Source organism: Scophthalmus maximus, chromosome 19 (genome assembly GCF_022379125.1).
Source record: "Scophthalmus maximus strain ysfricsl-2021 chromosome 19, ASM2237912v1, whole genome shotgun sequence".
Lineage (NCBI taxonomy): Eukaryota > Metazoa > Chordata > Actinopteri > Pleuronectiformes > Scophthalmidae > Scophthalmus > Scophthalmus maximus.
Window position 1 is genome coordinate 3,127,507 of NC_061533.1, and position 15,620 is coordinate 3,143,126.

The 15,620-nt window shown below is 42.4% G+C and overlaps 1 protein-coding gene across 1 annotated transcript in view; it reads left to right on the top strand.

Annotated features, from left to right (window-relative positions):
* Positions 1-15,620, top strand: part of LOC118313384 (protein unc-13 homolog B-like) — a 121,575-nt gene that overhangs the window by 6,558 nt on the left and 99,397 nt on the right. The window contains exons 2-3 of the mRNA XM_047329251.1: positions 3,920-3,949; positions 13,257-13,356. Of these exons, the coding sequence (XP_047185207.1) occupies positions 3,920-3,949; positions 13,257-13,356 (130 nt within the window). The remainder of the gene's footprint in view (positions 1-3,919; positions 3,950-13,256; positions 13,357-15,620) is intronic.

The following is a 15,620-nucleotide window of genomic DNA, read 5'->3' on the forward strand; positions in this document are numbered from 1 at the left end:
GGATCATGTTTACTGACGTCATAATCCAGTAGGGTCATTTTCTCGTAGACTTCTATAGAAACAACCAGTGGAGTCGTCCTCTGCTGGTCATTAGTGATAATCCATTTCACTTCATTTTACGGACCCGTTGACTGCGTACATTTTTAAATACATTCTACAGTTGGGCTCGAGGACTGCAAGTTTGAAAAGTGAAAAACTTTAGGGGTGCTGAGTTAAAAACGATGTGAACATCTGTAGACAGCTCCTCTGCTCTGCTTGAGTCCAGGCTACATTAGCGGGGTGGGTATGTGTTTTGATAAGTCATCAGAATCAGAATCAAGTTTAAAGACATGTAGGAATCAGATCTGTGACTGTGAGCAGGGCCGGCCCTAGGCATAAGCGAACCAAGCGGCTGCTTAGGGCCCCCATGGCCACCAGAAGGGCCCCGTACCCAATGTAAGTATAGGTACGATACAACTTTAGTCAGACAGTTGATGGAAAAGGCAGTAGCGTATAAAGTTAAAGATAAAGACAATGTCTCATAAAAAGGACACGCGTGACTAATTTCAATTTTTTACCATAAACATTCACCGGCTACCTAGCTGTCAAACAAGCCTTCGGCTCAGTCAAGATATCTTCAGCTAACCTTAGCTACCTAACCATTAGCTAAGAAAATATAACGACAGCTAGGTTCCACTCGGTGCTGTGTCACTTTGAATATTAAAGTGCAAATTAACACTGGACCACTATTGTGAGTTGTGGCTACTTTTAAGATTAAAAAACATAGAAGCTTGAAGGCTGACATGGGCTGCAACTAATCAAATGAATAATGGGTGTGTTAGATTTACAGAAGTTGTGCAGACGATCAAACATTCTGGTTCGGGCCATGACATCGTGTTCAGATCTCACGTGTTGCGTCTGTTGACATAACTTCTGTCGAATTTAACGTCTGACGCTGCCACTCGCTTCTTCAGACAAGTGTTGCCACCTGACGCTTATTTTTTTTTCCACAGGACATCCTGAACGTGTTGAGAATTATCTCCCCCATCGAAATGACGAAAGAAAGATTTTCACGGGAGAACGCTCTGACCCCCCAAAAATATTGCAACCGTAAATGTTTGCTTTCGAAGAGCCGTTCAGTCGTGTATGACCCACTTGATGCTCTGCAGAATATGTAGTGTGTGAATTGTGTGCGTCGCGTCAGAGCAGGACGTGAGACCGGACAGCTGGCGTCTCTCTGGCGTGGAATGACAATCTCACAGATTTGTGACAAAAGCAAAAAAGGATGTGTGTGTGTGTGTGTGTGTGTGTGTGTGTGTGTGTGTGTGTGTGTGTGTGTGTGTGTGTGTGTGTGTGTGTGTGTGTGTGTGTGTGTGTGTGTGTGTGTGTGTGTGTGTGTGTGTGTGTGTGTGTGTGTGTGTGTGTGTGTGTGTGTGTGTGTGTTTCTGACGCCAGTTCAGTGATGGTCTCGAAAACATTCTTCTCCAGCAGCTGTGATCCAGAGAGGTGATGATCACTTTGTCAAACAGAAGAGGAGGCGTCGGCCAAGTCACATTCACAGCGTCTGCTGTGGAGCCCCGACAGATATGGATTATTGGGGGACGATATTGATATGAAGAGTACAAGATTTTCCGATACCTATACATCAGCTGATATATATGTATATTATAATCTGCCAATGATTTCTACGGTGCCGTTATCAAACCTTTATGACAAAGGAATGTAATTGAGTCTTGATATTTTTAGTTTAAACCATAAACTTTATAATAAATAAGTATAAACTAAAAGCAAATACAACCAATTATATAGAACTTAGATTTAGAAAATAAACATCTTTTTTTTTTTTTTTTTTTTACATAAATCCAATTTTTTTTCCTGCAATGTTTATTCTCTTCAATAAAAAATGTAATATTGCTGAACATAAGTGCTGATACCGACACGTCTGTGAAAGGCTCTAGTCTGGAGCCGGAGCTTCAAGTTCAACATGATTGATTTTTATTGATCGTTTTCTTTATTTCGCTGAGAGTAAAATTATATCTGGATGGAAGGTTTTTCATTTCTGGCTCGACAGAAGGACGAGTGGCCCCCTTTTCTTTTTACCCGGTTTTGCAAAGCGACAGATCACAACAACACAGAATCTCAGGTTCCCGCCGCTGTGATCAGAGCCTCCCGGGAGGCTTGTGAAACATCCCGACGCAAACTAAAAAGCAGCGACAGTGTCAGTGGTCGCTGCTCCGCTTCCAACTGCGTTCCCTACTTTACCAAAAACAATGAATTGCCACCGTGGGATCAATGAAATCACACAAAAAAAATTAAAAAAACCAAACGTGAACCAAATAGTCATTTTGCCCGGAGGCAACTTCAGACAAGGCTGGAGCAACGATATCACAGAGGTTTCGATAGAAAAAGTTTGGTACTAAAAAAGTTGGACAAGCAAAGAAATCGAAGGTGGATATTGCGAATATAGTTTGGAAACCTCATAGCAAACCTTTAGATAGATGTTTCTGTTCCAATATATATCTCCTCTCCTCTCGGTTCAGGTATCGTCAGAGTCCGGTTGGCTTCCTCTGATTCCCGGCCAAGGCCTCTCCTGGCCCGAGTGACACGCGGGGCGAGCGGCGCTGACGGCCCTGAGACAAATGACCAGTTAACGATCTTTGTGTCGCTCCGCGTCTTCTTCTTCCGCCTGTCGCTCTTATCACGTCCCGCGGTTTTGGCCCGTGATCGAGAGGACTCATCGATCTGCCTCGATGAGAACATGCGTTTACGTTTGACCTAAACGACCAAATCACCTTAAACTGGATCAGACCCTTTTCACTGCTGCATGGTAAAATGACAATAACACATTTCCTGGGGTGTTAATTGCGTTGCAGATCGATGTCAGTGATTTTTTTGTTTTTTTTAGCCTGAAGCGCGGCACAATTTGACATTTGAAGACACTCTGGCCTTTCGGGACATCTGTGCTGCAGAGCTCGCTACTGATGGTTTTAGTGCTTTTTACACAATTCACAAACAGAATTGAACTGTTTCAATTCTGTTACAAACTTTCTTAAATGTGCAATAATAAATTCAAACACATGTTTATATATATATATATATTCTAATACATTTTTTAAATTCTTTTTTATTCAAACACATATTACAGCAGTGGTTTCCAAACTTTTCTTTTGGTCATGTCATCCATTACAGCCCCTACTACAAGAATATTGTTACTTTACATCTTGTTTTGCTTTAACTTGATAGCTTTGCCAATATCAGTACATTCTTGTATCTATCTTATATATTTTGTTAACTATGCTATTTGAAAAAAAATGGAAAATAAACAACTATAGTAAAATCACAATTTTTGATGATGGATTAATTAATTTAAGAAACACTATTTATACACAGCTATTTATTTATACAATATATGTGGCATGTTCTTCTAGTTTCTTAAACAAAGTCCTCATGTAGAACTCCAGTGTTGACATTACTGAGTTACACTACTGTACATAACAGACATCTATCTAGTTTTTGGGTGTATGAACATTTATGAAAAGGGCAGTGGATATCGAGCTGTTTTCAAGTTGTACGTATGAATTTGTCAGTGTCATTTTACAACAAAATTTACAATTGCATTTCTCACAAAGATTTTAAAATGATCCATGTTCTTACCCTTTGCCTTCCTGATTTCCTCTGATTTTCCTTCAATTTTTGGTTGGACAAGATAAACACTCCCTGCAAGAAGCGGAGAAAAAAGATTGTGTTCGTGTTAGAGGGTTCATAAATCCACCTTAACACAGCAAAACTAACATATAATACGAAATAAAATTAACATTTCACAAAGAACAAAAGTCCAGAAATGACATACATGAGAAATAAAATGAATATAGTGCAAGTACAGATGTGAGTTTTCTAACATTGTGACTAATCTGTGTTTCTCTCTTTTTTTGTCTTCCAGTGAAGAAAGCCAAACTCCACGGGCCTCCAGGTAAGAGCATGGACATATCATATCACATATCATATCACTTTCATTTGACCACGGAGAACTGTGGTCACGACAATAAGGAGGATTGGTCACTTTTATGAGGCAGAGATAGATTTTTTTATTTTAACATCTGAGTTAGACTGAAGTTGTGGTTTGAAGACACAAAGGAGAGAGTGGGCTTTGATAGAGATTAACAAGTTGTTGGTTTTCCATTTGGAGAGTGGACAGACTTTACAGATTCACACCACATGATAGATATTGTGTATATTGGGTGTTAGGACATTGTTCCACAGCAAACCTCTCAAGCACGTCATTTCATATTCATCAAGGCTTTAATGTCATCAACAAATCACACGACTTGGCACAGGACTCCGAAGGTAAGGTGTCACACCGAGCTCTAGTGGTACAGTAATATGACACTGTTCTCATGGGGGGGGGAAACTGAAGCATTGATCATTTGGCAAATGCTTTCTGTCAAGCAGCTTTGATTTGCAGATGATGAATGTTGTCACTCAGAGGCGGGAGTCGCTGTCAAAGTGCTGAGTGGACGTCTGAGCGTACAACGTGTCTGACTTTCAGAATTCAAATCCTGTAGCCGACCAAATCGTGGCGATTGCCTGTTCTGTCATCTACGCACGCATACGAATCTTCTGAGTTTCCTTCCAACGACGTATCAATGTCCCTCAGTGGATCAGCTTATTTTTTCGCGTTGCGTTACTCGCGCGAGTTTGGCCGCAGGGTCATATTCACCCCGCGTATGTTTGTCCGTTTCTACCTTCCACTCTGTCTTGACAAAACCTCCTCTGAACAAACACGAACACACACACGAAAACGTGAACTGTTGAAAAGGCAGACAGGAATGCCGATGGGAAAGGCCACGCGACGCGTCCAACTTCCCTCGCTCACTTCCTGCCGAGCCCCTCATGTCAAAAAGCTCTGGCAGCCACGATAGTTTTATCCTCCATTTTTTGATGAATCGTCAGAACGTCTGACGACAATGACGTAGGTGGGATCACGGGAACGTCAACTACACCAAATGGCGACTTACTCGTGTCGCCTGGTCTTCACATAGACTTGGTTTGTAATCTCACTGCGCAGAAAATTTGTGTCGCGTTTATTGTGGACCCACCATCAGAGATGAAACGTGTGCAAATTTCACCTCATAATTTCAGTGGCCCATTTTCCTGTAGCCTTAAACACCACAACTCGATGCCAAACCTCCAAAAAAGTACGATTTTTTCAAACCCTTTTCAGCAACGAAGCAGCAACGATTCAGCAGCCGGTGAAAAGTGGGACTTTGTCTCTTTCCGTCTTTTTAAATATGTTCTTCTTCTTTTGTACTTCTCTGCCGGCTGCCGCTGTTTGTCCCTCACCATCCTCCCTCCGGGCTGATGGTGAGGGCTGAACAACAGCGACAAGTGGGAGAATGAGAAATCAAGCCAGAAGGAGGACAGAAAGCAAATCAATAGATCATCATAGACAAAAGGGGGGGCCACCTGCTAGCCCCGAGATGACAACGTGTCATCCCCGGCACAAAGGGGGGAAGATGGAGACAAATCCCTCGCTGTCTCCGGGAGACAGACTCCAGATACAGAGGAGGATTCGTCACCAGGCTGCCTCTGGCCCGCTCTGATCGCCGAGCAGATTTTCGGAGCGGAAGGATGTTTGATTGGGCCTCCCAGGGTTGATAAATCTCGACATGAGTGATGGCGTTTGCTGCTGTACTGTACAGCCAGTAGCTACTGTGACAGTGCCCTTCGATTCGTTTCCCTCTGACCGTTATACAGTTGGACTTCTTTGTATTACCAGACTCAATGTGCCGTTAACTGTGAAAGGGAACTCCAGTGGCGTTCAGCATAAATTAAACTTTCATAGTACTTATCAAAGCCAAAAATTACAAAATACTTAAAGCCCCAGTCTGTAATTTTTGTAACATTTTTCTGGCAGCATCCGGTGGTAAAGTTACAAACCAAAACCAACTGAGCACCCGACAGGGGACACTTTATGGTGGCGCACCACTGATTCCATCTCCGTCTGAAAATTCTACGTGAATACGACGTATTCTGGACCGTTTAGTTCAACAACCGTATTCAACACAATGTAGCAAACATGGAGACTCAAACGGAGGTCGCGTCCACCTCATGTAACTATATTTAACTCATTCAGAGTTGATGATTATACGTATATGAACACATAGTTATAGACAATATATTCAATTTCTGTGAATCAGTTCTTCTAGATATTACACACTGTAGCTTTGACAAGAGGCATCATCCTGGTTATGGTTTGTGCATGTAAACATTAAACATTATTCTGGTTTAGGAAATCTGGGGAAACCTTTATTCCCATTTTGATAAACCAGATTATGTCATTTGGAGGGCCGCAACCTGGGACACTGAATCATGTTAACGTCTTTCTGCAGCGTGTGTGTAGGTGTGTCCTCAAAGTTAGTAAAGCAAAAAAACATGATGATAAACCCTACGCTGATGACATGTGCACTGGAATGGAAGTTAGGCCTGACACGGCCAATATTAAGCAATATTACATCCATCTGTTTTCAGTGGCCTTTGCTTGTTTTTCTGTCCGTCTGTCGGCAGAAATTAAAAGTAACTGCTGAACCGATCTCCATGAAAGTTTGTGGAGGGGTTGGGAATGAGCCAAGGAAGAACGCATTACACTTTGGATTAGTTGTCCATGCAAAATCCTGGTTGTGGATTTGGGAGTTACTTTGATGAGCAGAACTTTTTTCCTGTCGTATCTCAAGTTGTGACTATTGGCTCTAAACGGTCCGTCCTTTGACGTCAATGTCCTGAACAGAACTCGTGAAAACTAAGAACCTCACAAAGCCAAACCGAGCAGAGGGGGATTAACGTGAGGGCAGCTGGAAAGCCAAAGTGATCACATCGCGCGAAGAACAGGATCAAAAGAATAAGAGTCAACCTCCTGTTCATGTGAAACTGAAAAATCTATCTTTAGAAAATATGTATATCTTTTACATCCTTCATGTTGGCATCTTCTTGTGAGAACATTTCTTAGATGAGGAAGAAATGCGACATCTTTCAGTATTTTACTGTTATCAGAGTTAGGATTGCCTGAACTATATTAACCACTATGACTGTTTCTACTTCACCTGATACAAAGAAAAAAACAGAAAGTCTGCGTCTAGATTTTTTTATTTTAACCTTTTAAAGTTTGACCTATAACAAAACACCTACCTTCCCTCGGGGCTGTAACAGTCGGTGTTCAGTCGTGTGACATGATTATTAGTTTGAGGTCAGAAACAACTAGTAAGTAGAGTTTGTCCCACTCTAATGCCCCACTTTGGGGAATCATGATCTGATTTATCTTTAATATTAAGAAGAAGCAATATGTTCTTTGCCTCGGGGGAGTCGGCTGCTCTACCGGAGCCCTCCTCAAACCCCCAGCGGTGAACGGCCCCTGAGAGATGGTTCTCGTGAAATCGTGTCACTTTATTAGTTAGAAGATTTAAGACACATTGTACCGTTTTTATTCTGATCCATATATCTGATTCTGGATGGATTGGTACCAGACGTTCATGGTCCCCCGAGAATGTACACTAATGACTTTGCAAGCGAGTCAAACTCCTTAAACAGTCCAAGTCTGATAATATAGAGTGAATAAATATTACAGATATTACAGCCCGATATGGGGTTTTGGGGGCCGTTTTTTTTCGGCCGATATATATTTATATATATATATATATATATATGTATATATATATTTTTTTTTTTATATATATATATATATTTTTATTACCTCAAAATGTCATTCGCAAACCTTTGTGACAAAGACATGCAATTGAGGCTTGATATTTTAGTTTAACCATGAGCTTCATCATAAATAACTATAAATTGAAAAAACAAATACCACCAGATACAACTTATAACAAACGTTTTTTTTACATAAAATGTAAACATACAGTATATGCACATTTAAGGGGCTCAAAGCAGTTGACAGATATATCGGTTGGGCTCTAATATATATATATATATAACAGTCTTATTTATGAATCATTTGCTCTATAAAAGTATAAATGAATATTACAAAAAACGAATAAAAGCAACCAAACAAGCAACATATACTTAACCAGGGTGAGATTTGTGAAAAAAGCCAAGAGGGGGACGTGAATCAATCATGTGTTGTGCGTGTTGGCCTCGAACTCAAGATCTCCGGCATGTAACACAATATATATAAATATATATATTTAATGACAATAAAAGTAAACTTGAACTTGAATTTGAACTTGAGAATGAACCATATAGATGTGAAATCAAAACGAGCTGAAGGAGGCTTAAAAAAAGCTTGATAGGTTTTGTCACAATGGAGAACCCCCGCCCTCAGCTCCCTTCTTTTACCGAAAGGTCTCCTCCACCTCCTCCTCCACCTCCTCATCCCCTCGACACCTATAATAGAGTATTCATTACCGGAGACGGCCTTGGTAAATGTCATCTTGCCTGGGCGCGCTGCGGACGTCCACGTGTAACAGAATATAACTTATTTATTTTCATAAGTCATTGCCACTTAATTATAAATGACGCAGAGTGCTCCCCTCAAGAGGGTCCCGCTGCATGCTGGGATACGTGCTCTCCACCACAAGCTTTTTGCTTGTGTGTGTGTGTGAGAGTGTATTTATGGAAGTCTGTGTCATTCAAACATATTTGATGACAGCATTGGTTGTGTCAAAGAAAATAGATGCCAAATTTCAGTTTTTTCCTGACTTTCTCCTGTGACCTGTCCAATTTTGATGTGTTTTTCAAATTTTCTCCTCATGCCACCGTCGGCGCAGGAAGTAAATGGGGCTGTCTGCACCCTGTCAGTCCCCTTGTCCACCCTCATCACAGACCTGGCAACCCACATTAAGTGAATGATGGATTATTCCAGATTAACCCTTTTTCACCTCCCTGTCTTGCCTTTGTGATTAGTGCAGAGCTGTGCGCCGTGGGGAGACATTTACAGGTGACATTTCCTGTCGTGTCTCATACCAGGATACAATCTAGGTTAAAACTCTGATTTACATTTAGATTCATAGTGTATGTGTCTCCATTAGCAATAAGAAGAAATTTGACTTCGAAAAATAATAATAATTCCCATGATACATTCTGGTTCAAATCAAGTGGCAACGAACATCACCTGGTGGTTTGTTAGCTGCGGTTTTGAAACCTTGTGTTTTGTGTTTTGACCAGCGTTTATTGTTCCTGGCCAGGACGTAGTCCAGTACACAAACCCCCACATCAAACCACAACTTACTGTGTTTGTACAGTGCTAAACAAATATGTTGGTTCTTGGGCATTGGTGGTGCTGTAAGGAGAGAGCCAGGCGAGTTGTTTACCCCTCCTTAACCCCATCATAATGCTAAGCTGGGCTAACCTGCTCCCGGTGGCACCCACTCTGCAAATCTCTAGGGTAATACCCCAAAATCTCAAACTATTCATTTAAAGTAAACTTTTCTCAGAGCCTATTTCTACTTGGAAACATTAGATAGGATGTATTTTTAGTATGGTGTAATAAACTACAACAGTTGCATTGACTCCCTTTTAGCATCTGTCTAGATAGCGTCAGAAATCCTTTGAGCAGTGATCAAACTCATCTGTCATGGTTCGTTTTTCCAGATGTCTTGTGGTATAAGTGGAGCAGCATATTCTTGGAAAGCAAAGGCACATTTGAAGTTTGATCAAATGTTTTTTTAAGATTACCTTTGACGACATGGTTAACTTTTAGATTCGCTGAATCAAAAGGGAATCCTCCCAGTAGCCTGGACAGGCACGTGCACTTTGAGTCGTTGATCAGAAAGACAAAGTTCTTTGGCGGAGCTCCCAGATGTGTGAACGGGTTGTGAAGCGGGTCAAGTACTCAGTCATCGTCACTGGATAAATAAGGATTAAGGAAGAAACACACGGAAGGAGTAGCCTGTGTGCTCTGTTAGTTGGGAGTGTTTTCTTTTTCCCCTGTGAGGTTTTTATTAGCTCAGTGTCGCCCTGCCGTCTTTGCTGAAGCAGGACAATGTAATCAACAAAAGATCCCCGGGGGGATTTTGAGAAGGAAATTGGATACCCAAAAGAAATACGTCTGCATGCAACAATGTGTTTTCCAAAAACACAAGACCCTAATGTACGCTAAGGATCCCATGTGCTAGGGTTACTACTGCATTAACCTTTAGTCTTATTGGGAAAATAGATGGAGGTCCCTATGGGGCGTAGTGACTCTAACCTGTACGTTAAAAAAAATGTTACATGGATCCACAGCAGCCTTAGAAGTGTCGCAATTGGGTTGCTTTACCTTCGCTTACTAGAAGAACACCGAACAAAAAAGGTATATTCCTCTTTTTCAGATGTCATTTCATGACGAATTTTATGTGCCAATGACAGAAAATGACTGGAGCGCGATGTGGAACAAACAGGATGAGAACTGGAGTGTATGGTTGTAGTGATTAATAAGGTTTATCCTCTCATTCTTCTATATGAAGCTCGTCTTTTCATCTTTTCGTCAAAGCCTCAGATGCTGCACCTCATTAAAAAGCTTTTACTCTTATTTCCTGTAAAAACCCTCGATGACACGTCGAAACCCCTGCAGCCATGCATTCATGGTCAACACAAGCACCTACAGAAGACAAAATACGGCCTGATTTACGGAGGAAAACTAATTTGAATGGACATATTGAGGGTTTGGAGTTTTAGCAAATGAGAATTCACGATCAGCCTTAAGCTATTTTTTTTAGCAATAGTTTTCTATTCAAGAGCTTAAACTCGAGCATTAAGTAAAACCAAACACCTTACAGTACATATTTGTTTTTCAGCCAAATAACCCCCTGAATTTCTGGCACACTGCATTTTGCTGATAAAAAGGATGGAACCCATTAAGTCTTCGTTAAGACTCGGAGCTTAATGAAGGCAGGTATTTCACCAACGCGGAGCCGCAGCCAAATTGGGAGCTGGGAATTGGAACCGAAACCCCCCGTGTCTGTAATGTATTCATGTATGCAGCTGAACGCTCACGTCCGTCACCTCATCTTCACCCCCCCCCCCCCAATCCACCGAGGCTGCTTACCGTCACCTCTTCAAAAAGAAAAGTGGCTGTAAGATAGAGAACACAGATGAACAAGGACACACAAATACACACAACAACACCACTCGTGCTCTCTCCATCTCGCGTACATTCGGCTCGCCGTTCGTCCTGGACTGGGCTACTCGAGGAAGGTAATCAAGCAGGGATTAGGCGGCCGCTGGCTCAACCGCTTATGCGGTTATGCTCATCATGCTGAAACCTTTCAGTTAGGGAACAGGACGCAAACAAACACACACACACACACACACACACACACACAAAGTGTGTACAGAAGAGTATTAGGGCCAGTCATAAGAAGAAGAAAGATTTATGAAGTTGAATTGTCGAGAGTAAAGTCGAAATGTGGAGAATGAAGTTGAAATACTACTCCGAGAATAAAGTCGATAATTGTGACCCGGAGGAACCTCTCAGCAGCACCAAACAAGCGGCTGTTGATGTTTCACTAGCCAGTTTGCTAAGCTAACGCTAGCGGCTAACCAAGTTGTAAAGTTGCGATATTAGGATTGACAGGCTGAATCTGGAAGAGACGATACGGAGACAACGGGAGTTTGCACGTGAACGTCGACGTGCGTCCTGACGCGATAACGTTCAACTGCAAAACAACCACCAATGAATTTTGAGAGGCGCGCAGTTAGCGAAGCTAGCGTAACGCGGATGTGTGACAGCTGAGCTGGAACCACAACACGGACGTTTGGGGCTATTTCGACTATAATCTCGTCATTTCGACTTTATTGTCTAAATGTTCAATGAAAAAAAATCTGAATCTCGCAATCATTTTTCCTCTTCTTATGCCTGGCCCTAATCCTCTTCCGCAAGTGTGCAACCAGGCCGTGAATTAGAAATCAAAAGGGGTGTGAACAGAAGTTGCAGTAGAAAGAAAAAACTAACCTAAGCTGATGTTTCTAAGAGCATTGCAATGCCAACATTGATCTGCGACCCTGAATGAGAACAAGGGGAAAAAGCTTCAGGTGAAAAGACAGACGGGGTGATTATCTGCGCACCAGCCGATCTCTGTAGAATAACTGAACGTGGCTCTGGCATGACTGAAAGTGAATATATTAAAGTGTGGAAAGTGTACCGGCGTCACCGCAAAAGAAAGAGGGGTCATGTAGTTCCCTGTGCAGCCATCAGTGTGTGTGATGAGGAAATGTAGCGTCAGAGTCTCTGGTTCACCGTGTGAAGTGGCCTTCTCCGGGTACAAAGTGTTCCCTGTTTTACAGTTAATAGCGACACGATCTTGGAAAATGAGGCAGACGCAGGGAACAGGTTTGGTTTTTTTACCTTTTTCTTATTCATATATTTGTTCTGCATCCACTTATTACTCAATGGAATGTTTTTTTGTTTGTCATGTTTTAACCCTTAATTGCCTCTGACGGCTTGTTCCAGCGATGTATGGATTGTGACTTGTACTGTGAAGCGCTCTGGGTGGTCAATAACACTAGAAAAGCGTTTTATAAATACAGTCCGTTTACCTCTGATAATGTCTGTGGGTAATTTTTCATACTGTCGCTATTGTTGGAGTCTATTGGAGGACTTGGATGTTGAGGGCCCCTAAAACTGACTTACATTTGAAAAATGTCGTCTGACAGTTCTGCGCTACACGCCGGTTTGGTGATTTAACAAAAAAAAAAGCATAATGTATTGCCCGGGTCATATCCTCCTTTATATTAGTGTATATAATGAAATTCTGCACAAAATCGTATGTCTCGCTGGCATTATCTTCTTCACTCCCTCTTTGTTTCCATGCAGGTCATTTATTTATTTCTCATTTGTCTGGAAAAACCCCTCGTGGGTGGGAGAGTCTTAGCCTTTGTTGTTTTTTTGTTCCCCTTCTTCTTTTCATCCGCTCCAGAGACGCTGCTCCACTCATAGAATAATGGCTATATTTGCAGCATTGTTATGTCAGAGAAGGGATTTCGTATTTCCGCCTGTAGTTCAATCATTAAAACGAGACGGTCAGTGGAGCATCGTGACGGCAGAAACAGGGCAGAAGAAGGAATTTATAAATCATGATTTTTGTGTAACATGGGACATTTTTCACTAGGTTACAAGATTTAAATAAGTACATACTGTAAATACACGAACAATTCTATAAGATGTAATATTAATGTTATGACATACTCACCTTACGTTTTTTTAGAGCATCAAATGAAAGAGCTGGCAACTATGATCTAGAACTGAATCATTGTTGATGATTGTTTTTTCTCTCTCTCTCTCTCCTACACAGACAAGTTCAACGCATACGTGACTTTAAAAGTGCAAAATGTGAAGAGTACGACCATCACGGTCCGCGGGGACCAGCCGTGCTGGGAGCAAGACTTCATGTTGTGAGTATCACCCGGACAATAATTTGTTGTTCTGTAGGTTTCATGTTTTGTTTTTTTCCCCCTCTTGTGCACAATAACGATAAATCAATAGGAATTTGATGTGAGTGGGAAAACCTCAAATTTGGTGGTCGTTGCCCCGCGTGCCGCCTTCCACTGAGCAATACACGCCCCTCACACTCCACAGTGCAGATATAAGACGGTTTATGTTCAGTATCTCAGCACCAGCTGCTTCAGAAAGACGTCTGCTGCTGAAAAATATACGTATTCAAAACACTCAAGGGAATGATCTGACAATTCTATTCATATTCACACACACGAAAAGGGTCAAATTCAAATCCGTCAAATCATATATCAATTATTAGAATACAGTCTGCTCGACTGATTCAGCCGATTTGAATCTCGGTTTTGGCTCTGGCCTCGGCATTCCTTGGCAGTCCTGTATTTGCGCGTTGCCTCTTGCCTCAGGGTCGTCACTTACGTTGGCAGCGACAGCATGTACGTGCGCCGACCGCTTGACACGTATTAAGACAAATGCAGAGAGGAATTGGAGCGTCGGAGTGTGTGTCAGCCCTTCGGATGAATACATGCCAGATACCCCACTGCCGTAGCCCGACTGGCTGTAGCTGGCCTTTAATGGGGCTGAATGAAATTGAAAGAGAGCGTCGGCGCCGCCTGTGGGACTCCAGCCCGACCCTGTCCGTCTGATGCAGGCTGCTAAATTGAAATTTGTGGCCGGAGCAGGTAAGAAAGTGAAATGACGTGCTGAGCCCAGATAGGTGGGCGACTCAGTGGTAAATCTAATGAATTGTCCAGGCCCAGCCGGATTCCCGCAGGGGGAGATGAAGTACAGATGCAGCTGATTTAGAAAATCCCACTTCACTCTTTATGGTCTCTGAAGCATAGGGCTGCTTCTTTTTTTGGGGTAGAAACTCTTTTTAGGGATGACGTGTTCAGTACTGGGAGGAGCAATGAAGGGTATTAGGGCCAGGCATAAGAAGAAAAAAAATCTTGCATTTCGAGAATAAAGTCGAAAAATTGTGACCCGGAAGCACTTTTCAGCAGCACCAAACAACCGGAGGTGGATGCTTTGCTAGCCAGTTTGCTAAGCTAACGCTAGCCGCTAACCAATATGTACAGTTTACGATGTTGTTGTTGACAGGCGGAATCTGGAAGAGACGACGCGGTGACTACGGGTGTTTGCACGTGAACGCCAACGTGTGTCCGGACACGATAACGTTCGATTGCAAACAGCCGTCGATGAATTTAGAGAGGCGCGCGGTTACCGAAGCTAGCGTAGCTTCGCTAACGTTAGTTGACGTGGATGTGTGACAGCTGAACTGGGACCACAACACGGACGTTTAGGGCCGTTTAGACTTTAATCGCGACATTTCGACTTTAATCTCAACATTTCGTCTTTTCTTCTCAAAATGATAAATAAATATTAAAACTCTTGGCCCTGGCCCTAACACTCTTCCATAGAGAAGAGACAAGCGTACGTGTGGGCAAAGAGAAAGAACCGTGACAGGCTAACGGGCCTAATGTTAGGTGGTTTGGCTCGTGATGGGGCAATTGTGAAAATCCTACCACTATTTGCTGAAATGCTCCTGCATTTTGGTGCGGTGGGTTGGCTCTCTTCTCACACAAATGGACTTTCAGAGTGGTGCCTGCAGTTTTCCTTGTGTTACGGTCGTGTGGTTTAAAACACTGACTTCATTAACAATGCGGAATAAAGTCCTCACTGTGTTGACAGATTCAGAATTCAACTGGACTGAAGAGTCTGCAGGTGTCCTCGAGGCTCTGGAGCTGAATGCTAACGTCAGTGCTAACAATGCTAGCTTCCTGGTAATCTATGTAATCAGCACCTTGATTTAGCACACTCGTTAGCATGCTTAAAGGGGCAGTAAGTGATTTTGAGCCACCTCACCGTCCGCTGGGTGTCGGACCTGTGTGTGTGCTGGCTCTGTAAAAGGTGTAATGTTCAGAAATAAATCACAGGTTGTCACAGGTTCTTTTGTCAGTTGTCAAAAGCTTTTTGTATTTGCTTTTGTCAGCTCGCCTGACTCCTGGTTATATCTGGCTGCGTGGTATAGGGAAGCAAAAAATGTTCTATATTGGATTTTTTGAAGGTGGATTTTTTTCCGGTCCATTATCCTCTTTTTCTTTTCCCTCCTTTGTATCGTCGAGACCTTTGACCTGGCCTCTGTTCCAGCTGGATGAAGTTCGCAAGTTGTTTGTCTGCAGGATTACGCAAAAACCACCGAACG